Source organism: Orussus abietinus, unplaced genomic scaffold (assembly GCF_000612105.2).
Source record: "Orussus abietinus isolate OABI.00-Male unplaced genomic scaffold, Oabi_2.0 scaffold2, whole genome shotgun sequence".
In the NCBI taxonomy this organism is placed as follows: domain Eukaryota; kingdom Metazoa; phylum Arthropoda; class Insecta; order Hymenoptera; family Orussidae; genus Orussus; species Orussus abietinus.
Genome location: NW_019396012.1, coordinates 3,209,475 through 3,233,502, shown reverse-complemented (window position 1 = coordinate 3,233,502; position 24,028 = coordinate 3,209,475). Strand labels below are relative to the sequence as shown.

Sequence of the window (24,028 nt, the reverse complement as noted above, 5' to 3'; positions counted from 1 at the left end):
GCTCGCCCCCTTTGCGTCCGCTCGCTCGATGCGAATCCCCGATGGGAAAATGCGCCCTGGGAAAGCCGGAAACGGCCCAAGGCCGCGGATGAGGCGGATGAGACGACTTCTTAGAGAAGAAACGTGAAACGCGAGTAGCGAAACTTAAAAGCGCGAAACGCAAGACGTAAAACGCAAGACGCGAAACGCGATACACAATGACAACCCTCCGAGACCGAGGGAAAAATTTTCCTCGCAATTGTGGGCACACTCGCGCTATCCGCATATTATTTTCTCATAATTAACGACATATCCTTAACGCTGTATAATTTTCTACTACCTGGAATTTCGTAAATCTCGTCGATACCTTTTTAGAATAGGATAGTAGCCAACACTTATCACTGGTGAAGTCTTATCAGGCCCGATAAAAGCCGCTCTCGTTACGGGCGTTCCTGGGAAAATGCATCGCGTCGCGTTCGGCGATTATTCCCTCGTAGAGTCGACGATTTACGGCGGATAAGATAACTTCGTTAAGATTGCAATCGATGCCCTAAATTATGGATTGAATTCGTCGTACGTGGCGGCGGGTGTCGAGGGTTTATCGCCAGAGGGACAGGGAATGATCGGCCCTCGCAGTTTTTTTTTTTTCGGCTTTTTCCCGAAACCCACGGGCGGTGCCATAAATTCGGAGTACGCGGTGCACCACCTCCGCGAGTTGCGTTTCCAGGGGGCGAGGGGAGTCCGCGCGAACAATCGTAAATCTCGACTCGTCGAATGATCCGCCGGGAGATCCTGTAGAATAGGTCGGGACCTCGTCCCACGATCGATACCCATTACGTCCGGGACGTCCCATTACGTCAGTCTATCGGTTCGCGATGATCCCGGGTGCGTTCCTTTTTTTCCCTATTTTTTCCCGACATTTGTCATCCTTGAAGAGAGGAATGAATGGCGACAGGTACTTCGATTTTAGGGCCGATCGTCGGTTGTTACAAAATCATGCCGCTGTTTATAATATCATTTGAAATTAATCGCAATCGGTACTCGAGGGAGGAAATCCTTTTCGCTGATTTCCGGACGAATAGCCCATCGAAGAGGACCGTTTCGAGGGTTTCAGATAATGTAATCGAGAAATTGTAGTCACGACTTTCTTGGAAATGCTTCGTACTTTGCGGGAAATTTGGCAAGTACTGGCACGGGGTATGTCGGTGAATGTCGCACGTACGGACGTATCCCGAAGTGTGTCCCGAAACCTCCCCCGGAAACTCGGGTCTCGCGGGGTCGATAACGCCGCATCCCGGACATTGATAGGACTCGACGAAGAGTCCCAGGGACTTGCGGAAGTCCTGCGGGTGAATCCGCGGTGGATGTCACTTGACGCATTCCCGAAATTCCTTCGACCTTCCCGGCCATGTATCCGACATGTCGCGGCACTCGTCGGGGGTGTCCCCTTTTTTATTGCCGACGTCCCGGTTACGCGAAAGTATGGCGGAGGTCTTCGCCAAGAACGTTAACCCATTTCCCGTAAGACGCAATTCTCCCGGTCGTCAGGGTCCCGGGATTCGAAATTCCCGAAAAGAAACCTCCAATTGCCTCGCAAATCCCGGAAAATTTAGGGCTCCCCATTTCATGTATATCTTTTCCGTCCAATATTTTTGCTGCCCAATTTCTCATCCGACGGTAGATTATTCATCCGGGCTTTTTTAAAGGTTTTACAAAGGGAAGTCCCAAATATTTCATTTAGAGGGCAGGTTAACCTGTCGCCATCCCTCGGCAGCACGCACGACTCCTCGCGCCCCGCGAGGCGGAAGCTCGCTCGTCGTCCCGCGTAATTCCGGATTCCTCGTTGCTCGCGCACAGTGCTTCCAGCGGAAATCCTTTCGGCCCCGAATCCCGCGGGATCTTGGCAGCCGTGGAGGGATTTCGATCTGACATTTGTCGAGAATTCGGTACGTCAGGCGCGCGCAGACGACGTCCCGACGTGGCTGCACGTCGGCCTCTTGCGCCCCCGACGACGTGATCCCGTTCAAATGAAATTCCTCCCGGCTCACCTGAGAGGCTTAATGGCATTCTTGGGCCGAACTATTTTTATCGGCGAGTCCCTGGCGAAACTTCCCCGGCTCCGCAACTATTCCGTTCCCTTTGCGGCATTTAATTTCCCGGACGTCCCGGAGGCCCCTCGGGAGCGGCTCGGCTCATCGGCTCTTAAATGGGATTTCTGCAAAGGGGATGATCGATCGAGTGAAAAGAAAAATTCCCACTCGTCCCAAAGAAACGAAACATCTAAAATCAATATTCCCTCATTTTTTTCCCCTCCAAGGAAATCCGCCCCAAAATGTGAATTCTTTCTCAACAAAAAGTTATTAAATATCTAAAATTAATAACCCCTAGTTTTTCTACTCCGGATAAATTCCCTCGGTGTCTCCAGGAATTATTCTCAGGGAATCTTTGAAACTTCCTGAGGAACCCCTGCGGACTGGCTTGTCCCTTTCCGTGTGCGGTTTTAAACCGCAGGGGGTGCACAGAAGTTTCCAAGCGAGCCGTAAACAATGGTGGACCGTAGTTCCCCGCTGTTCTCATATTTTTTTTCATCCCTTCCCAGACTTGGCACTGCCTCAAAGAATATCATTAGGTACGGTCTTAAAAAAGGGTGCCTGACCCGCGCAAAAGTCCCGATTCGCGGGAGGTCCTTCTCTCCGGGTGGTCAATTAAACGCGACGTGGCGTTGCCATTCGTCAGGACGTTTCGTGGGGCGACAGACAGGGGCAGGGGGGGAGGGGGCTGTCGAAATGAATTTATGGGAAATTAATGTGGCCTTTTTGCAGCCGGCGGGTAATTCATCTTCGAGCCGGGGCGTCCCTCGTCTGACATTGTTTTGTTCCCATCGGTTGCCTCACTCTCGAATATTACTGATCTCCCCAGCACCCCTGTCTCTCCGACCCTCCACCCCCCACAAACAACGTTCGATCTCATCCACGAGGAGAGCACACTTAGTGCAATTAAAGTGCGGTGGACGAGCCGGAATACCACCCCTTCGCTGGAGGGGTTGAAAAATCGAACCATGGCGAGGATCGCGTTTTCCGCGGCGATTCGGCCGCGCCACATCAATTTTCATCTCCGATCGAAACCCCCCTCCCTGATGTATTATTTCTACACCCCGGGCGAGATCCCGGGAACTCGATATTCCCCGTTGTTTTATCATTTTATCGTCTCGCCATTTTATTATTTTATTATTCCTCCCACTTGACGCGACGACCGGGCTGGAAAATTGGACGAAAAGAATTGGGGCGAAATTTCGTGGCTAACACTTGGCGGGGGGAATGAGGTGGAACGAATTGGTTTAAGGTAGTGCGAAACTTTTCTCCAAACTAGGCACTTTCACATCCCCTTAATGTGGGGTTTAGGGGCGGATGAGGGAGGTCTCGTGTGGTTGGCGTGGCTCACGCAGTCCGCGTGTCCCCCGGCGCTCTTGCGCATCCCCTTGAGGATTATCGATCTCCGATAAACGGCGGAGATCAGAAAGAAGGGTGGTCGTTGAGGCGGATAAATTGTCGCACCCTGGACCTCCGGGTAGGGTTAATTCCTGCCGGTCGATCGGGAAAACGAGCGACGTCGCGTTAACGTCGACGGGACGGAACGCCGACGCAAGACTTCGACGTAAGCCGATTAACGTCATGTGCGCGTTCATTATCATGCGCCTAACCTGGGAGGAAAATCAAGCCGACCCATTTTGAAATTATTTCTGTATTATCTGATGCATTCACCCTTGACAAACGAGCAATTTTAGTATCAACGCAAGCACGGAGCTTCAGAGAGCGGCTTAATTTTATCAAAGATTTTCGAATAAATTCCTCTGAATTTATTTATAAAATTAATTGCCACGGTTTGCATGGGGCGCTTGAGAAATTGGGCTAATTTCGGCGGGCGGGTCGGGTTCCTGGGGGAACCCGACACCCGGAGACGTTCCCTCGGGATCTTCCCGGCCATGTCGTGCGAAAACAAACTCATAGATTTCCTTTATCTGCCGCGACTTCGGGGAGTTCTGTTTTTCTTCGCGGACCGGGCGTAACGACGGCGGCCCTCGGTCGCGCGGGCACTCGAACTCCGGTTTTCTTATGCGGACGCGGAATCTCCGGAGGACTCCGAGAAAGTTGGGAAAGCTCCTTCCGGAAAAAAGGATTCGTTTGCCCGGAGCGCAGGAGCCTAAATCTCGGACTATGAATCTCGGTCGCCCTCTCGAAACTCACCGAAGTCTCCGAAATTACGACCCCCGTTAATTAACGCGCGTACATTTAACGAAAGAGATAAAAGAAGGAAAACGAGATGCCAAAGTCAATTTTGAGTTTCACGTCGTTAAAAAACGGTCCGTAAGCATGACTAAAGAAAAATCCAAGAAACTCTTTCCTTCATTTATATTTCCAATTAAATGTCAATAAAGTGAAGTTAACGCACCAAAGACAACGAATGGGTCCACGTAAATTCAATGTTGCACCCAAATGTGAGCGCGTATATTAATAAACTGTAAAAATAAAATTCCGGCCGATCGTCAGGGGTAAAAGTCAAAAGTGAGGGTAAGCTGAAATTACTGAAAGTTATAAAATCCGTAGAAAAGCGCGATTCCGTTATCGCAGAATAATCCGAGGGATGGTAGGGAGGCGATCTCGACTTTTAATCGGAATTCCTCGATCCCGGGTTATCGAATCACGAGGCCATTAAGGGTGGCTCTCCCCCACCGGGGACGCCCCTCGTGGGGGGGCCGATTTGCAGGTCGGGCACATGGGAGGTCGGGTGGCGAAAAATCGGGAGCCCCTGTCCCCCTCGATCCCGGCTGACCTTAAGCCCCTCCATGGACCCTCTCATCGGAATAAGGGACTAAAAACCCACGGAGAGTTTTAATTATGATCCCGCAGCTTAACACGGATATCCGGGGAGGGATGCAAGTGTGCGCCCGCTGCAGCAAGCAGTTTCGAGGATGGGACGGCGAGCCCCCCCGCGAAGTGAATTACCTAATGGAAGCGTAATCCCGGTGCCTCCCCATCCCCAACGATAACGCCTTTATACCGGGGAGATCGCGACGCCGGGATCGCCCTCGGCGAAAAGAGGAGTCGCGACATGGGGATGCCATGGGAGGACTCGCAGACCCCCAGAAAACCAAAATGTCCTCGTAGGATGACTTCCGTACTTCTGCTCCTGCAAAGCCTGTTCAAATAATAATTATTTTCCATTCGGGCGGTTCGATCGCGAGGTTTAATTTCGGGCAATTTTTGGGAATACCGAAGATGACCCGCCGGAGGGCACGAGTAATTTCGGGGCCGCCTCTTTCGCGAGTCGGCCGGGCGGAAGGTCGCGGAATTTTTGCATTTTCCGGGGAAATCTCGCGAATCGAACGTCGATGGTCGATCCGGGAACTCCTCGACCGCAAATGATGCGGCGCGGATTAATTGGAATTCGCCGGTACGAGCGCAGCCGGACGCGGCCCGTAATGCGGGAGAGGATCCACCGGCGATGCGGAATTTCACCGCCGCGGATAATGTCGCTCGCGAGCGCAACACGCGGCTCGTTACATCTATTTATGCAAATCTCGTGCCGCTCAAATTGAGTTCGACGAATCCTGCGAAGACCCCCCAGGGTGACAGGGGGGTGCATCACGAATTTTCCGAGAACGGAACGAGGTCATCGGCGCGCCTCTAATCAGCCATTATCCATCGTACTTAGCAATCTCCATTTCCGCGTCGCTCGAAAGTGATCACCGCGATAAAGTTAAAAACAAAAAGAAGCACCTGCACGCAATCAAAGTAAAAATTCCAAATACCAAGGTCTGTTCCTCTGTAACCTCGTTTCTTTATGAATGAATTTTTTTCCCAATTTGGAAAGAAAACGATCGCGCGTTTCCTATCGATCAAGGTAACCTGTCGATATTTATTTCCAAATTGAACGCTGGAAGGCAGTTTCTTGAGTAGAACGAGCCTGGAGGCAAGTCAGGTCCAGCCCGCGCTGTTCTGGAAAGCGACAAATCGCTACCCGGTAATGCGATCGTCCCGACTCTTCAGCATTACCTGGAGAGACGAATGAGGGGTCGGACTGGCCAATTCCGTTGGTCCGGAGCAGCCGATCTAAAGGAAATTCCCCAGATCGCCTCCGATATGTCCTCCCGCCGAACAATCCTCTTTTAAGGGCTCCTCTCTCTTGCAGCCTTCCGGCATTGAATCCCCCAAAATCGCGTGCCCTGTTGGCTCGGAATTTATTTCTGCTTCCCCTCATACACTAAACCCTCTCTCGCGATACCGAAAAGAATTTTAAAATTAAAACGAAATAAAATATCCGCGAGAGAAAAACGAGACGATGATTTATTTGAGTTCATTCGAGTCGATTCTTTGAATTAATGGAACGTTGGCTCGATGCATTTTTTTTTTCTCAGTGCACGAAGGGGTGTCGCGGAATAAATCGTCATCGGGCACTTGCCGGGTGTTCATTTCGCAGACCTTTAAATGCCAGGCCAAACAAGGAGGGCGAAAATCCGAAAGACGTCTTTCCTCCATCGCGACGCGCTTTCGGCTCGCGAGCTTCTCCACTCGGGCCGAACTTTCCGTATTGTTGGCCCGAGATCGCTCGCGGTGTACTTCTTTCTACTTCTGACCGAGTTACCCTCGCATCTTAAACAGATTTCGTTGGACCAAGCCCGCATATAAAGTCGCGACTCGCAAAAGTTCCGCCCGCTATCGGGGCCCGGGCTGACTTCGTGATAAGAAGAAGACGAGAATTCCCCCTCCGTATCACGGAGAGCGAATCCGCGAACTCGACATCGACCTGCCGAGAAGGACCTACTTTGTCAAAGGAAGGATTTCCCGTGCGTAATTTCCCCGTTTATATGAATAAAATTACCAATGAAGAATTTCCTTAAATGGTCCCAAAGTAATGTTTCGATAATTCAAGGAATAATAATTTTTCTGGAATCGTGATTCGCACGTTTGATCCTTGAGCGTTAAATGCAATAAAGTGCAGTAAAGTTCTGCCGTTTAGTCTGAGAGAATTCAAGTCGGACTGATTAACGATTTCGGGAGAAGGCAGAATTTTTCGAGTAACCCATTTTGGGACCTTTTATAGGAAAAGGGGGAGAGAGAGTTCCTCTTCGTCCCCAGAGACTATAGGATAAATACCCCGTTGTTTCGATGAATTTTTCCATAACGCTCCCCGACCGAATGGCTTTCATTTCGGGTCTTTACGGGGCGCACAACGGAGCAATCAATTTCTTTGACAACTCGTGTCCGTCGAGGTTTAATGGATCCAGGGGCGCGTTTTTTCGCGCGGGGGCATTTCGAAAAACGTCGAAAAAGGGGGATGGAAAATAAAAGACGGAGTCTGCGCCGAATGGCGCGGCGTTACTTAGTCGGATATTAATCCGAAAATGTGAATGCTCCTCGGCTCGCTCGTTAAAACACCTGGGGGGATGGGACGTGGAACGCACATCTCGTTTGCGTGTAAATGACTTGAAAAACTTTTACATGAATTATTCCCCGATCCCTTATGGAGCCCTCGCGTTTCCGCCCGGCGGAAAGGAGCGCGAGAGGATACGTCGAAATTAAATTAAAACTCGGGTTTCAGACCCCCCCAGCGTGAAAGTTGATTAAATAAGACCTCGTCGCAAAGTAGACCCGGTTGGTCGGTACAAGCCGTACGTACAGAGGGAGTACATTTGCCGCGCACCCCCGGAATAGAGTGCGAGTCGACGTCCGCCCCCTCGCCGTCCGGAATATTCGCAAATTGGTTCCATTTTACTGCCTATCGGGACGTATCCGTCTTCCTGTTTCGCCTCCTGCAGACGTTTCCCTTCCTGCCGAGGAAAACCTTTTTCTCCGCTTCGGCACGTTCTCGCGCGTGCAGAAATGTCGCCAGCCTTGCACAATTCCCCGTCCACCCCGTTCGGGAGAAAAGAAATCCCGCGGGAAAAGGGAGAGGTATTTCCGGCCTCTTCGGGTTCCCTTTCTCAAAAAGCCACCGAGGGACTTCGGATCAAAAATGATTAGCGGTGATTTTAATTAGGCGGAGGGGAGGTGTCAAAGGGTATATACATTCGCAAAGAGTAAAACGGCTTCTCAAGTTGTCGGGACGATACATGCGAGGTTGGTATAACAAATCGCAAAAGCTCCTAAAATTCATAATATTTTTACTCATACGTGGGAATGTTAAATTTTTGCTAAGAATAAAACCGACGTCGCGACGAAACGAGCGGAGGTGGAGGAACCTTCCGATATGGGATCTCTTTTCCGGGGCGATTTTACGTTGATCGTTCGGTATAAACCCGGTAAACCGGAACGTCGGTCGATTAAGTCACGGCCCGAAGTAGTTACGATCGGAAGTGGCGGGCCAAGGAGTCGAAGTGTCCGGGGCCACTTCATCCCGAGGGATGAGAGCCGTTCTTCACGGGGACACTTCGGGGCCGCGGGTTATTGTTCAAGCGCCGGCCAACTTGCGAATTCGCATAAAATATTACTGGCAATCCAGAAGTTGCGGCGCGTTCCCGGAGGAACGGCCGTGACGTACCGGAGGAGCCGAGCCGTCCCGGAGGACCCACCACCCCCGTAAGTGTAAACTCATCCTGGGGCGCGTTAATTATATTAAGTTCCTCGGAAGAGCGCGGAAGAGGGCGGAATTCAGGAGTGGGATAAATCCTGGCGCCTCCTCCCAAGGGAGCATTGTCTTCCCGGCTCCCTAGGGAGCCCGAAAACGTGGTAAAACAGCGCTTTTCGGGCCCACCCTCGTTTACCAACCTGCTCCTTCCCACGAATCCAATAAATTACCTCACTTACGAGTTAAATCCCAGCCTAAAAAAAATCAATAATTTCATTATTATCTTTGATTTAATTGTTTTCCTTTTTTTTTTATGAAAATAAACGATGGAATTATGTCCTGTCACCTCGGAGAGCAAAATGTCCTCCGAGTCGTCTACCGGGAAGAATACCTAACGACCAGAAGACGAACCGCGTCGTTGATAAGAAAACTTTTTAAATCGGGGAGGATCGCGGAAAGGGACGACCCCCTGCCAGGAAGCTCCAGGGGGACAAATAGGGAAACGAGCTCGAGGAGCTTTATCGGGCATTTACGATTTCCCCAGGACTCCTTGACAGCCGCATTTATGCCGCATTTATTCCGCATTTGTGCCCCCAACGCGGACGGGACCAAAGATACCGGCGAGGCTCCGGGATTTCTAACCAGGGCGAATACTTAACAAAATGGGGCAGATTATGACCGAGCTTACACTGTACGGGCTTTGTACATCGTGCCCCGAAACACTGGGATAACGACCCTCCTAAAGTACTGGCTTAAGAAAATTATAATAATATTTCCGAGGCTCGTTTGTACGGCGAGCCTCCGAAGCTCCGCAACGCAGGGGATCTCATGAAGTATTTTTTTTATATCCCCATTTCCCCCAAAAAATCCACCATACCTAATTACAGGCATTTCCCATTTTACGAACTCCTGCATAAAAAAAGATTTTCCGTCAAACTTTACAAGTTCTTACGAGTTATAACAAGAAAGACATCTTTACCAAAATTCCTTAAAAGGGAAATTTTTCCGGAAAATTGTTCGGACCTCCGCACGTCGATACCGCTGCCGCGGATTATTGGCAATGCAATCTATTACGGGTAAAAAAAAAAATCCTTTTTGGAGTAAAAAAAAAGGCGAAATCGGGCCAAAGTCGAGCGGCTCTAACGACGGATCGAGACGTCGAGTATCGCGAAGCCGCGCTCTCGATATACGCCTTTAACGATAAACTCGTTTATCGTCCCTGCAGTAAATCCGGGATATAGTAAAGTCATTCAGGAATCTGGGGCGAATCTCCCTTAACGAGTTTAAGTCGATCGTTATGTCGTTACGTGTCGAGCATGCATATGCGAGCACCGGCATTCCGGGAGTCTTAACCCTTTCCCTACGCATTGGTCGGGGGGCTCTTCAAGGTGGGCTCTTCAAGGGGTGAGTTTCCCCCTCGGCGCCAAAATGGCGCCCATCGCCGTTTCCCCGCCGGAAGAGGAATTATTAAAAAAAAAAAATATATTCGGGTCAACTTTTGCTAATAAAAGCGGCGAGAAGTGCGCTAAATCCGGGTTAATCGTGTTTTATAGCGCCCGAGTTTTCGGCTGCGGAGTTTACAGAAGGATGGAGGTGAAGGGTGGAGATTTAACCTCGACGAAAAGTCGCGATTAAATTAACAATATATTCCCAGGCGGAATTAAATCCCCGAAGTGGATTCCCATTTCTCGTGAATGGCCTTTAATGCGGGGCGAGTGACGGTTCCCTGAGAGGGAATAAAAAAAAAAAACATGTATGCACAAAATATGGGAAACAAGGAGAATTAGTTTAAATACACCTGACGAGCCTATTCCTGGGGTAAAAGGACACCTTTAGAGAGGCGGCCTGCTGGGTGGAGCATTAATCACACTTTACACCCCTAGGGTCCTTCCACATGTAAAGTGTCCTTACACGCGGAGCCATCTTCCCTGGAAAGAGAACCTCCATTCCGCAAGAGCGTAAAAAGGGGCGTATTTTCTTGTAAATTGAAATTCTCCTCTGAATAAAATCGGGAAAATTGGACAATGCGAAAAATCGCCTTTGCTGATTAATGCCGAATTAATGGCGGGTTAAGGTTGGCCGGCGTTCCGGATCCGGGTTTACGGCGAGGGGATTTTTAATAAAGGATCCTTGCGTCTCTTGGTGCGGTTAATATCGCGAAAGGACGTTTCCGGAGAGGCGGGATTAAAGGATACTCTACGAGCAGGGAAGTCCGCGCAAAGTCGGGCCCGGATCCTGGGGGTGGCGGTTTAAGGGCGTCTCCTCCTGGAGGAGCCGCGGGTCCTGCGGGATCCGCAGGTCCTGCAGGATCCTCCGGATGGCGCGGGCACATAGTTCGGGTTATACGAGCGCCCCGGAGAATCGGGGCTTTTAGCTCGGAATGGCAAACGTTAACTCTGTAGCGGGCATTATGCGCACCGCTCTGTGGTCGTATAACCCGTTTTAATACGCCCGACACTCGGTAGATGCGTACACCCCGGTGTACGCACCAACAGCTACGGACGCACACGTACGAAGGACAAACCGAGGCCCGGTTGCGTAGAATAAATCAACTGACAATGAGAATTTCAGTTCGCCCCTCGTTACGCCCGCACTAATGAAGCGCCCCTCGCGAGTAGGAGCAAACCGCAACCTTTCCGCGGAATCGACGAACGGAGGTTTCCCGCCGGGAAATTTTTCCTCCCCGAGGAGAGTTAAAGCCCCGAGAAGGAGAGCCCGTTTGATTCCCGAGAATTAGCGTGACTGTAACCTCGGAGAAAAAGGGGCCGGGGAAAGCATTTCCCGGGGAAACGTCGAAGTTCGGCTCCCCCGTTTTCTCTCTTTTTCCCGCCCAGCCTGCCAGACCCATAAAGCAATGAAAAAGCACCGAGAGCCGTCACAGAGGCGAAAATTAAAACTCGCCGAGAGTTTATAAATATAAACCGCAAACGGCCGGGGGACCGTAAAGGCGCTCCGCGTTTTTGCGGCTTAAAAATTAGCGATATTTTTTACGAACCTCGGGGCGAGGGTTTCGAAAATGGCCACCACCCCTAAAGGGCTTCCGACGACCGGACAGGGTGGGCAAACATCGAATGATGACGGTACGGAATAAAAAAAATATTGCGCGGACATCGAGACGTAAATTTAAAATTGTCAAGAAATATATTAATATCAATTTGCATGAAATCTAGTCGGAAGCCCTTGTGGCGCGAGCTCGTTAATCGGTGCTCCTTTTCCCCGCTTTTTCCATTAATCGGCGATCGCAATTTCTCGTAATTAAAAAACCTCAAGGGGCGTAAAAACGGGATTGACTTTTTTCCTCCCGATCCGAAGTAAAGTAAACCTCGAAACGCAGACTCAAAGTTTGCGCTCGCCGACCGAAACGACACCCGGCGAAAAAACTATAATCTAAAACGCTCTTTATCGAGAGTGTCTCTCCTTTCTCCTCTAAAACGTTCAATTCAATGGACGAAGAGCGTCGATGGCTCTCGAGGTTCAATCGCGCCCGTCGTCGAAAAGGCAGCACCGCGGCTTCCATCCCTCCCTTATTTCCATCCCCATTCGCCGCCCTCCCTTTGTGCCCCCTCCCGCAATTATAAAAACCGAGTACACATAGATCGCGGAAACTCGGAGAGACACGAGAGCCCGTGGAAGGAGTGACCCCGCAATAAAGACAGAAACTGAGCAACTTTTCCCCTTTCCACCCCTTTGTCGAGGGTGGCCTTTCTCGGGAGTTTTCGATCTTCCGAAAGTCGGCTCCACGCCGTAATTGGCGGCGTAATCGACCCGAAGGACCGTCCGAGAGGGAAAGTAATAAAAAATGGAGCAGGATCTCCCTTTTCCGACGCGACTTTGGCAAAGAGCGGCGGCGGTTTCCTCCCGTGGCGTCGGGACGCCCTCTTTTGCGCCAATTCCCCCGGCCAATCGACGCTTTGTCTTTGGTCCTCTCTCCAATTTGCACGTTAACGCCTCTTGGATCGCCTTTTCCCTTCTTTCGCTTCACTTTCTGCCCCCGGTCGCTCCTTCTCGCCTTCGAGGAGCGGAACAAACGCTGCGGGGCCGCACTTCCGGAAATGGAGAAATAAAGTGACCCGATAAATAAATGAGATAGGAAATACGTAGAAAGGGGGAGAACGGATATTCTTCGCGGGGACTTTATTATTTTTCCTTCGTTCATCCTTCCACGGGAAAGAAAAAAATAAACAAGGGGAGTCGCGCAAAGCAGTTTAGGAATTCAACCTACCCCCGACGCACCCTTAAACCACCCCCTGGTGGGTGAACGCGCGTAAACGCGTGTCAACGACGCGTTTAACACCCCGGTTCAATGGCGCGATGTAAAACGTAGGGGTGAAACGAGTGTTTCTCCCTAACCTACTCCTCCACCCTTTTCCACCCCCTCCCAGCGTGTCGCCTCTTTCCCACGCCTTCGCGTGGAAGAGGTAAGAGCTCGTCGACCTTATAATTAACTAAAAGCTCAAAATCACAACTTTTAGGATATAAAATATACTAAAATAGGAATATTTTTTTAACAGTACATTTATCGTCTATCCTTCCCAGCCCTTTATACACTATTTGGCGATTCGAGCAATCGCGAGCAAACGCATGTTTAATACCCTTGTCCGGGTGAAACGTCAAGTCGGGGGTGGATTTTCCTCCGGGGGGGTACATCCCCCAGCCCCACCGGTGCTCCTGATGGCTTTAAAAGTAACCGACCCGTGTGCCAGACCAAACGGGAAAACTTGGTCCCGGTCCCGAGGAACTCGGTGGGTTCGAGCCCCTCGGCCTGGAGAACAAATAGAGAAGTGAAAATGCCGCCCTTCCTCCCGTTCCTCCCTCGGTTTATATTCCGGCCGCGTAGCCGGCAATACGCGCGCGAACGTGTAGCATCCACTCCGTGGATCTGGGTCCTGAGAGCAAGCCCGAGAGCAACCCTTAGCGCAACCCCTAGAGCAACCCCAGGAGTGCCCAAGAGCGACAGAGAAGGGTTGAGAAAAAATGGCCGACTTTAGCGTCGACCCCACGTCGACGGCCCTTTGCCTTTCGCGAAGGGCGAAGGGAGAAAATCCTCCCTTCCGACCGATTCCCTCGTAAAACATGAAAATCCTAAACGGAGGTGCGTAAAACATGCGGCCGAATTCACCCCTGGGCGATAAAACTGGATCCCTACTTATTAACAACGATAAGAAATTATTCTTATCTCGCTTGAGGATTTTTTAAATCCATGACGAGGAGAAGGAGAGAATATCGGGAGCGGAAAAAATCAGATCTCGAATTTAAGGTGTCATTACTGCCGAGGAATGCCCTGCAATGTGAAATAATGATAGGAGATCATTCTTAATTGGTTAAACAAATTTCCAAGGAAATTCTAAGTGGCTACGATGAGGTATGAATTTCTACATTTGGGAGAGAAAAGTCGTGGGGCTCCGATTTTCCAGGATTCTTTTTAATCTAATTGTCAGTCCGATCACAGCAGGACCAAAATGGCGGCGTCTTCGACAAGCGGAGAACCGTATCGCAATCTCCGCCTCAAGGGGGACAATCGAAGTCGCGAGACGCGAAGCGTCGCCTTATTCAGGTCGAGCGTCCGGACGGCATCTTCCCCGCTTCGTAGTGAATGCGCTTTGTGGGATCCTCGCAAACAGCGCTTTAAACCACAAAGGGGCAACACGGGGGGTGCGGCAGTGATAGGAAACCGATACGCGATCTCCACCGGCTGATAAACTGCCATCCCGCGGCACGTGTACCCCAACCTCCCCCCGACGTTATTGCGAGACAAGCAACCCTTGGGGGGACCTCGATTCCCTCGGACGCGTCCCCTGCATCGGGAGGAAGGGGTCTCAAGGGGGCGAATCGCCCCACGGCAGGCGATGGGGGTCTGTGGGGGGTATCTATCGACGTGATGAGAAGATGCGCCGTGATAAAGTGTTTTTCAAACGGAGAGAAGAGCGCGCCGTGTCTTCGGACTCAGGGTGGTTTCAACCCCTTATCGGCTTGATCAATTCCGTCCGACAAATGTTATCAAGAACCAAAGTTTCATTATGTTTCTGGGTAATCGTGTCCCATTTCTGGGTTGCTGGGGTATCGGGGGTGGAAACGACCTCTTTTGGAGGTAGCTTCCCCCCGTAACCTGGGAGAAAGCATCCCTTCCCTTTTTATCGGATCTCTTCCTGGGGCTATCGAGTCCCAGTGACCTCGGGGTGGGTTTCGACGCTCCCGGGGGTGCAGCCACCACCTTTGGGGTGGCCGCAGGGCTCGGGTGCCTTGCACACCTCATAAAGTACGATTAAGCCGCATAAAGAATAAATCCACGCCGTGGACCCGCCTATCGTATCAACCCCCTGGTGCACAAAGGCTGGCCGGCACGCTTCCCGGTTATTTCGGTCAATCCCGGGGGATAGGGTAGGTCGCCCGGAAAATATTCCCATCGATCCGACGACGACCTCGCGCCGGCAAAGCAGATCCCCGCCGGGGTCGGAGGTCGCGGCCGGCCTTCAAAGTGCCCTTTCGGCCCGGCCCGAGGGGTGATTTTCCGCCGCCTCGGGGAAAGGAAAAAAAGGAGCGGGCGATAAAACCCCCGAAAAACACGGCGAAAGGGCGCACCGATAACCCATAAATACGGACGCCGATGCGTCCAGGAATTTTGCGTTCCAGCTACAGCCGGAAAATTCATGGACGCTCCGGGGCCACCGATTACGTCGCCCCGAATGGCAGACACGTGGGGAAAAATGATTTCCCGAACGAGGGGTGGAATTCCTCGAAAGGGAATCGCCGCAGTTGCGGACACTACTCCACAAATGGCTCTGCATCCTCGGATAGACAGGAGGGATGACAAAATTCCGGGAAAAACTCAGAAAAATCGGGATTTCACCCCTCTAGAAATGACTTCTCAACCGAGGGGTGGAATTCTAAAAAATAGAAACGCCGAAGTTTTCATGGTACACCCTGGATCCTATAATGGGGTTATAAAATGCGAAAAAAAATTGCTATAGCCGAAGTATCGAAATATCTGAAGTATCGATCGGGTGGAATTAATTTAAAAAAGGTAAATTCTGGAAAAAATAATGATTAACCTAAACAATTTTTCCAATTTCAGAGCCCAGCACCGAGATCGTCGGTGGTCCGGATCTCTACATCGACAGGGGCAGCACGATCAACCTCACCTGTGTCGTTCTCCACAGTCCGGAGCCCCCGGCGTACATTCTGTGGAACCACAATAACACGGTGGGTGCTGATATTTTGTAAACTCGATCGATCAGGGTTGATAAGAGCGATAGTCGAGGGATACCGTTTCGCGAATCGTCAGTTTTGGATCATCCAGGAAAGAAATTCGGCCGGTGCGTGTCGACGGGTCGTCCATTGACTCTAGGTCAGGGGTCGGGGGGCGCACCCCTCCGAAAGTAGGGCCGCCCTTGATAGCGGTCGGCGGGGCTAACTGCCCCCTGTCATACAAGAATTCGAGATAGTCCCGAAATGTTTCCGGCTCCCTCGAAATTACAGTCGGCATTTGCATTTCAGCTCCGAATCGAGCCGAACTATTCGGCCTTCCACCTTTCCCCGTCCACCACCGCCCCTAACTTAACATACCCTCGCAACCTCCATATGTGACCCAAAAATTAATTCCAACTCGAAATTCTCCCTTCTAAGGTGTCTTCCTAATTATTCCATGATATCTCTTATCACCCACTCTATCGCTCGGTTTCAATCTACTCCTCCCTCGGAACCCCCAAAAATGAGCTGAAAATTAATTCCTACTCCGAGTTCTCCCTTCCAAGGAATTCTCCCGCTTATTCCATGATATCCTTTATCGCTCGTTCTATCACTCGATGTCACCCCATCGCTCTCCCCGAACCTCGAAAAGTGGGCCAGAAATTAATTACGACTAAAAATTCTCCGTTAAAAATTCTCCCTTCCAAGTCCTCCAAATTACACCCCGTACCTCTTATCGCTAATTTTCTCCCCCAAGTTGACTCGATTAATTCGAACCTCGCGTCTCGGGTGTAAGGATATGTTAATTAATAATCGTCAGGATGAGCTCGCGTGTCGCGTGGATTTTTCACGGGCGCGACGAGCTCGTGTTATCCACGGGCCGATAATACACGGCTCGCGCGGGCGTGTAGCGTTATCGGCAGGCCGTAGGTCTCCATTCGGGGTGACATGCCCTCTCTCGGTGCGTGTATACACCCAGGTCGACATGTAGCCGGCGAACTGCCACCTGGGACACGCTTATCGCCTTCGCGGACGCGCTCTCTCCGCTCGCTTCGGATCGCGTTCGCGTCCCGACATAACCTACGAACGATCCAATCGACTGCGAGGCGAGGAGGACCGAGTCACTTTACGACCTCGCCTCAACTTTTTTACGCACCCTACGCGCAGAGGGTACAAGTTCTGCCAGGATCCGGCCTCCCCGTCCCCACATATCCCCGCCACCCAAAGAATTTGTACATACAAGAAAGGTATCCCAGGTGTACTTCACCGATTTTCTTTACCTTTGTTGTAGAACATTGAAAATTAAGAGACACGTATTTTTTTATACGCGTCGATTCGCGAGTTTAAGGGGTGAGAACCACCCTTGCCGTCCCTCCGCTCAAAAAATTTGAACCGACAAAATCGCAGAGGTACACCTGGAATGCTTTCCTCGTTAGACAGAAAAATTAAATTCTTCCTGAATAAAAAAAATATATAATTCCCCTCGTTGCAATTATTCGAGTACGACGATCGCCCGAAGGTAGCTCGTTACATGAGTGTCCTCGGTGGAAATTACTCCGGTAATTCGGATCCCGCAATTTTTTCCCTGAACAAAAGTTGCAGATCATAGAGAGGAACCCTTGAGACCGCCTTTCGGGGGAGGAAAAATTTGGAGGATCGGGAAAGAGGGGTAATACGAGGTCGTAGAATCGGACAGGCGCGGGTCCAGGAGGTGGAAGGGGAGGACGAAAATTATCCGCTTCCGGTCGGGAATGTCCTTTAAAAAGGATCCGGGGGTGGAAATCCTGCTCGTGGAGGAGGGTACACGCGGAGTCCGGGAACGGGTCACAAAGTGTCCCTCTTTGAAGAGACCTCGGCGACCTGGTCTTGGACGAGGAAAGTTCCTGTCTTCTGGCTGGCGACCGCGGATCCTCCCCTGACGGGTTCCCGAGGGATATGGGGTCGCCGATAGCTGCTCCTCGATTTCAGGAGTCCCGTGGCCTTATTAGTCGGCCCGATCCGGAAAGGCGTTACCGACCTACCCCAAGTGCAGCATCCCTCGGGGTTAGAGTTGATAAGGAGCGTGGAACGCGAGGTCCATCCTACGTGGTGGGGATTTCTACCCCCAGGGGTGAGTTCCTCCGATAGTCCGAGGACTTCGTCCGGGTGCATTCATTGTGCGGATCCCGTGGGAGCGTGGGAACTACTTGGAGCTGGGTCTTCCTGGTCCAGGATCATCATCCAGATTTTTCAGTTGCTTCCGAGTTTCCTTTAGAGCTTCGCACGGAGCTTTCTCAAACACGACTTAAAGTCTCCTGGTGGTCGGATTTATGAGATAAAGTGGACACTTCTTTTTTTTACGCCGTTCCCATAAGAGCGGGAAGAACCTTTGCAGATGTGATCTGGGATCCACGATATGAAGGATCTTGGAAAATCGATATCCTGGGTCGTTTGCAGGACAAATCTTGCTCATCTAGTCGAGACTCGGATATCGGACCGTTAAATTCCGCGGGTGGATTTTTCCTTCTGATATCTCTCCTTTATTTTGTGGAACTTCCGGGGGCAGTCCGAGCACTTCCGCTTTCACGGTCGCTTCCGCCGCGATAAAGGGTGCACACCGCCACGCAATTAGGCGAATTTTAAGCGAGCCACATTCTCGCCCCCGCCCTATTTATTCGGCCCGGCTGGAGGGTGGCCAAGGACCGAGCTTGCCAAATTAGCCCGACGCGAGATTATGCCCCTCGCGAGATTATCTCTCGCCCTCTCCCCATAAACGCGGGGGGGATACTAATTGTACCCGACGACAGGGTCGTAACAGTACTTTTCCGCGTCCCCCGTGCGATTATTTCACCGAATTCTCTCCGCCCGGGTACATTAGATTTTACACTCCCGCCCCAAAAATGGCCCGACTCGCCGGATATTAACGTCCCCGAAGAGTCCCTCCTTTCCATCCCCGCTCCTTTATGGGACGCTTTCTCATTAGTAATTAGCAAATTATGCGCCGTTCCCCGGGAAACGGGAAAAGGAAAAGCCCGCGCTCCCCGCTGGAATTTACATTTCTTCGAGGAGAGGGTCCCGTCCTCGAGGAATTTTTCCGAAACCCATCAAAGTTTCAGCCGGTAGAAAATATGCTTATCGTTATCAAATGTAGACCTTGATAACGCCTAGATGGACTTTCGTGACATTTAATCACGCGCCTTTTGACATTTTTTCCCAGCTTATCAAAATTTCCTCCGTTACGAGATACCCTTATCTTCGAGTCCTTCTGAAGAGTCCTTTTTATAACACCTGGCTGGATTTAATTATATGCGAAACGGCCGTGCCGACCGGAGCTATCATCACCCCGTTAATTCTGCGGTCTTGTCACCGTGACAGCGGAGAGAGACAGCGAAAGGGAGAAAGGGAGAGAGGTGAAAGTGTCGGCGACTCTCGTTGCGTGGCAGGGGGGGCATGGGGTGCATTCGGGGGCATTGGGGGCATTCGGGGGCATTTGGGGGTATTTGGGGGTAGGTCGCCGCAGCGACGCAGCGCAAGGGCGGACTGTGGTGGCCGCAACCGCCCTGTTTGCCGATCCCATTGAAACGGCGACCGAGCTCGCGGACTTTTACAAATATTTGAGTATTTGAGGACGAGCGCCCGGCAAGACCCCGGACGCACCCGGGACATGTCCGAAAACCCCTCCATCCGGAACCCCGGCAGACAGGTGCCGTCTTTTTTTTTTTCCCCGTACTCGTTACAGCCCCCGTTCCAAGTGGTACCGATGACCAAAGGGTGGAACCCCAACCATGCTCGGGGATGAAAAAATCAACCCCTCGTTTAAAGGCCGAGGGAAAAAGCCCTACATAAATCGCCACGTGCCCGGAAAGTGAAACCTCGACATCAGCCAGAATTCCCCGGCATCATTAATCACTTTTAATCATTCTCCGAAAGAAACGCCCCCACGCCTTCGGTACCGATTACTTCTCCCCGTTCATTTCTATTTCCTCGATCGTGCCATTTTTCTTTTCCCTTAACCATTCATTGAGAGAAAAATGAAATTTACGCAGATTGCGTCGTTGCGATTAAGAGGTTCGACTTCGAAACTTCCGCGCCCAAAATCCGCGACCGTTCCTCGCGTGGGGGGTGGTTCCCCCCGGCCCCCCCGCGACTTTTCGCGATTAGTATCGTCGCGTTCGCCGTTAACGAGCCATTCGCTCGATAAGTGGAGCAGGCCATTTATTTTCGTCCCTCCCGAGAGGCTTCGGCTGGTAATGAACCACAAGAGAGCGGGGCAATTCCGCCCAGCAAAGGTACCGATCTTATCCGCGAAACCGCATTTGTTCGCCCTACTTCGCGCTCTCGTTCCGCGATGTGCGCGTGACCCTCCCCCAGGAGGACGGGGGTGAAGTGCGGCCGCTGAACCGCCGGAGGTACTTCGGGGGTAGTTCTCCCCCGGCGAGACCTTTCCGGTCCCGGAGTTAGCCAAACAGATGAGATGGACCCGGTGTCTTGTTCCCCCCAATGCCCCCGAGGAACGCCGCTTTGTACACCTTTGGAAAAGTTCCCCGAGAGAGTCGCGACACAACGGCTATCGGTCGCCATTGAACGAACCAAGGGTACATCGGAAAATAGCAAAATTTCTTCCGGGGGCGACCGGAACCGACCTGAGACGTGCCCCCCACCTCACTTTGGAAGACCCTATATACGCTGAGATAAAAGACTAACCCACGAAATGTTTCTCTGATTCACGGTCGATGTGAAACTTGATCTTTTCATTAAAATGCTTCACTTGAAAAATGTCCAAGAACTGTTTGTGATTAAAAAAAAAAAAGTCATTCGTGGCCCGATTCGGTTTTAATTCTCGGCAGCCTCGGATTGCACGTCCGCGGTCGCCATTACGGTCCGCGGGATTTGCCGGGGGGGTGGGACCGGAAATTGAAATTAAAATTGAGATTGAAGTTTCCCGGGAAGGTCCACCACGTGGCCTGCAGGAAAAATATTTTCCAGGCCGTGAAAAAGGGTGATTCCACGGTGATTAACTGCCCGCGAGACGAATGCGGAATGAATTCCGCGGATCTATAGAGTCGGGGGCCTTATTTGAAAATGTACTCGGGGGTGTAGTGCCCCGTGTGTCGACCGGGGCTCACCCTTGGAAAACTTCCTCGAGAGGGTCGCGACACAATGGCGATCGATCTCCAATAGGCCACCCAAAGGTGCACTCGGAGGCACAGAGATTTCCTTCGGGAACAAACCCTCGACAGGCTTAAGATGTAAACGCTTGTCGATTTCCTCGTCGGTTATCGGAGATACGTCTCGAGCGAAACTTGAAAAAAGAGGGAGGAGGACCGCGAAAGTGCCTTGGCATTAAATTATCTCGTCTAACTAGAATGATAAATTATTTAAAATCATGATCCAGGGGTAAAAAACGCTTCTATGGGTACGTCGAAGTCGGGTGGTTAGCTGGAATAAATACGAGAGGGTGGAAACAAAGGCACACGACATGGATCCTTCGTGGTTGAAATGTCCGCAATTTGCAAGGTAAATAAGGGGGAATTTATGGACATCGCGCGAGTATGTATATTTATACACGCACGTGTGCATGTACGTAGATATATATGTATATGGAGATACATAGAGAATATGTCTCCCAGTCCTCCTCTTCTTGGGGGGAAACAATGGAAAACGGGAGGTAGAAACAGTCAGAAAAGCCCAAGAGAGGGGACAGATAAAGTCCGCGATCTTACCTACATAAACAGCTTTCCGAACCAGCGTAATCTTTATTTCGCCGATTTGCATATAAATTACTATTCGCTTTTGCAACGTGCCGGCACTGGGGCGCTCGGCGATATATATGCAGGCCGCGTCGCGCACTAAATCGAGCAACCGCGCGGCCTTTCCGCGGCGGAAACAACTCGGGGGTCCTTGTTGCGAGGAGATACGCCACGTGGGAATTAACCCAGGATCCTCCTTTCCGAGTGTTCCCGTCTTCCAGGACGCTTTAATCCCTCCCGGCGACCGCATTTACTTTTCATTTCGAGCCCCCGGTCCCACTTCCACGCGCCCCCTTCCTTTCCCCGGATTCCTTATCGAACCGCGAGAGATACGGGAAAACGCGTCCTACGAAACAAGTAAAGCAGAGAATGGAGAGTAATTTAGGTCCTTAGGGATTTTTCCCTATCTGGCATCGTTAAGCTCGAAAGCCGAGTTCCGCCATCGGGGACGCCGGAGGACGCCGAGACGCCCTCTTCTTGCGCCGGCGAGGAGCAATTCGCTCGAGAACGCGCGACGGGCCGAAATTCGGCTTGCGTCCTCGGTAATTATCTTAATCAGTGAGGAATCGGGTAAATGGGAGAAACAGGGTGCTCCAGAAGTCGCCGGCAGGTAACGGGCTTTCGGGGCGCAAAACTTGGGAATAACGAGCTGGCACTCTCGGCGCTCCGGCGTTTAGGGAGGAATTTAGCAATCCAAATGAGGGGTGCCCAGGGCCGGTGGGCGAGGGGCAAAGAGGCGTGGAGAACATGGGTCGCGAAAGAGGAAAGAGGGACCATGGGGCCGGCTATAAGGGTCCTGGTCACAATGAGATGGAGATAGAAGAGCTGCCGCGACCGGGCGAGAAGGCGAAGCCGATAAGGATGGCCCTTCGGCGTCTCCCCGCGGAGAACCATTTCCAGGGGAAGCTCTCTTGGAGGATGTCCTTGTGTTTTTTCTATTCTCACGTTTCCTTCCTTAGTCGTTTCCTTACTATTTCTATCCCCTCTCGAGGTCCCAATTTCTCCATCAAAGGGCAACTTCGATACTTTGGTATCGAAGAATCCTAAACCTCCCATGGAAACGTACCTTGGCGGAATACTCGATTACCCGTAGACCAAAGAAACCGTGTTTCGAAGAAGTACGAATAAACGAATAATTTTCTCGAGACGTTTCTCAGTTCCTTTCTGCCCCATTCCCGGTTCCCATTGTGCCTTTGACTCCCATGCCGCGAACGGCCCGATGCCCCCACGTGGGCCATTGTCTCGACGACGAGTCCTCCCGTTTCGACATCACCGGAGAAAAGATTCCGCTCGCGGAAGAACGAGGGCCGAGCTCGTAATCATCGCCCCGGTAAACACGGTTTTAACGAGGACCACCGACCGGTGTAAACGCGGAGAGCGTTGACGAGGTACATATTTGTCTCGCCGGATGCAGGCCACAATGCACTCGCCTCTGCAGCGGCGTCCCCGAGTGTCACTTCCGCATTCGATTGTGGTGCATTCAAAGAAATCGATTAAAGTCCTACTCCAAGAATGTTGGAAAAATCTCGACGAACGAGACGGTAGATAAAAACCTGGGAGATAGGAAAATGAAGTCGCGAGACGTAATCCGTCGATCGGGTTTAAGGACTTTTTAATTTTCATTAATTCTTCCCTCCAAGATTCCTGGAAGAAGTCGATGCACCGATGCACCGATGCACCCGAAGAGATCTTCCCGACGAGCGCCCGGACGGCGGTCTTACTTATCGGGATGAACTTCAACTTTTCCCATCAAATTAATTAAAGATTAAGTCCCGAGTCCTGGCCAGAGGGAAGCAAGTCGAGGGAGGAGCCGATCCCGATCCCTCGGGAAGAGGGATCGCGAGGTGGCCCGGAAGTACGCGTGTATACCCGATAGGCGATTAATCTGGCCGATGGCCGACTGCATCCGACTGCAGTCTGCTCCTTGCATCGGCTTCTTGCATAAGCCGGCCTCCCGACAAACAAGGGGTGGAGGGAACTTGAAATCGGTCGGGAGAAACTCGAGATTCGCCTCGGCGACGAATTCGAGGCGTCTTTCCGAATGCGAGAGTAAAAGCTCCTGGATGCTCTCATTTATTTATTAATCTCCTTTCCGGAAGAGGGTGTCGTAATTCTAACGAGGTCGGTCGAAGACTCATCCCGGAAATTGGGACTAATCCCAGAATTAATGAATTAGGAAAAGAGAGGTCAGAAAGGATCGAATTAAGGAACGGTAATCGCGAAACAGTCCCTAAAAGGGAAACCATACTTATGCAACTCCAGCGCTCGGATAATTATTGAATAATTATAGCACCGTTTTGTCCGTTTTTATAGGTCTTGAGGAAAGATCCCGAGGGACTTATGAGACTCCCTTGAATTTTTCTTTTAACTCCCGACCCTTAGCGGGAACACCGATATGAATTATACGTTACGAGGGGACGTTACGAGAAAAGTGTCGCCGTTTGAGACGAGATCCCGGGATCTCTCCCGGAAACGTCGAACCATCCCGAGGGATTACGCGAGCCGAGGTCGTCCCACGAACCCCGACCTGAAATCCCGCGTTACGACGCGTATGCTAATTTTTTCCCACG

The 24,028-nt window shown here is 51.3% G+C and overlaps 1 protein-coding gene across 2 annotated transcripts in view; it reads left to right on the top strand.

The window, feature by feature from the left end:
* The window catches only part of LOC105700576 (T-lymphocyte activation antigen CD86), a 203,889-nt gene that overhangs the window by 170,281 nt on the left and 9,580 nt on the right, over positions 1 to 24,028 (top strand). For both annotated transcript variants that reach the window (XR_002762407.1, XM_012426537.1), the window contains exon 5: positions 15,617 to 15,744. Coding sequence is in view for 1 of the 2 variants with exons in the window: in XM_012426537.1 (XP_012281960.1) it covers positions 15,617 to 15,744 (128 nt within the window). In the remaining variant the exon portion in view is untranslated. The remainder of the gene's footprint in view (positions 1 to 15,616; positions 15,745 to 24,028) is intronic.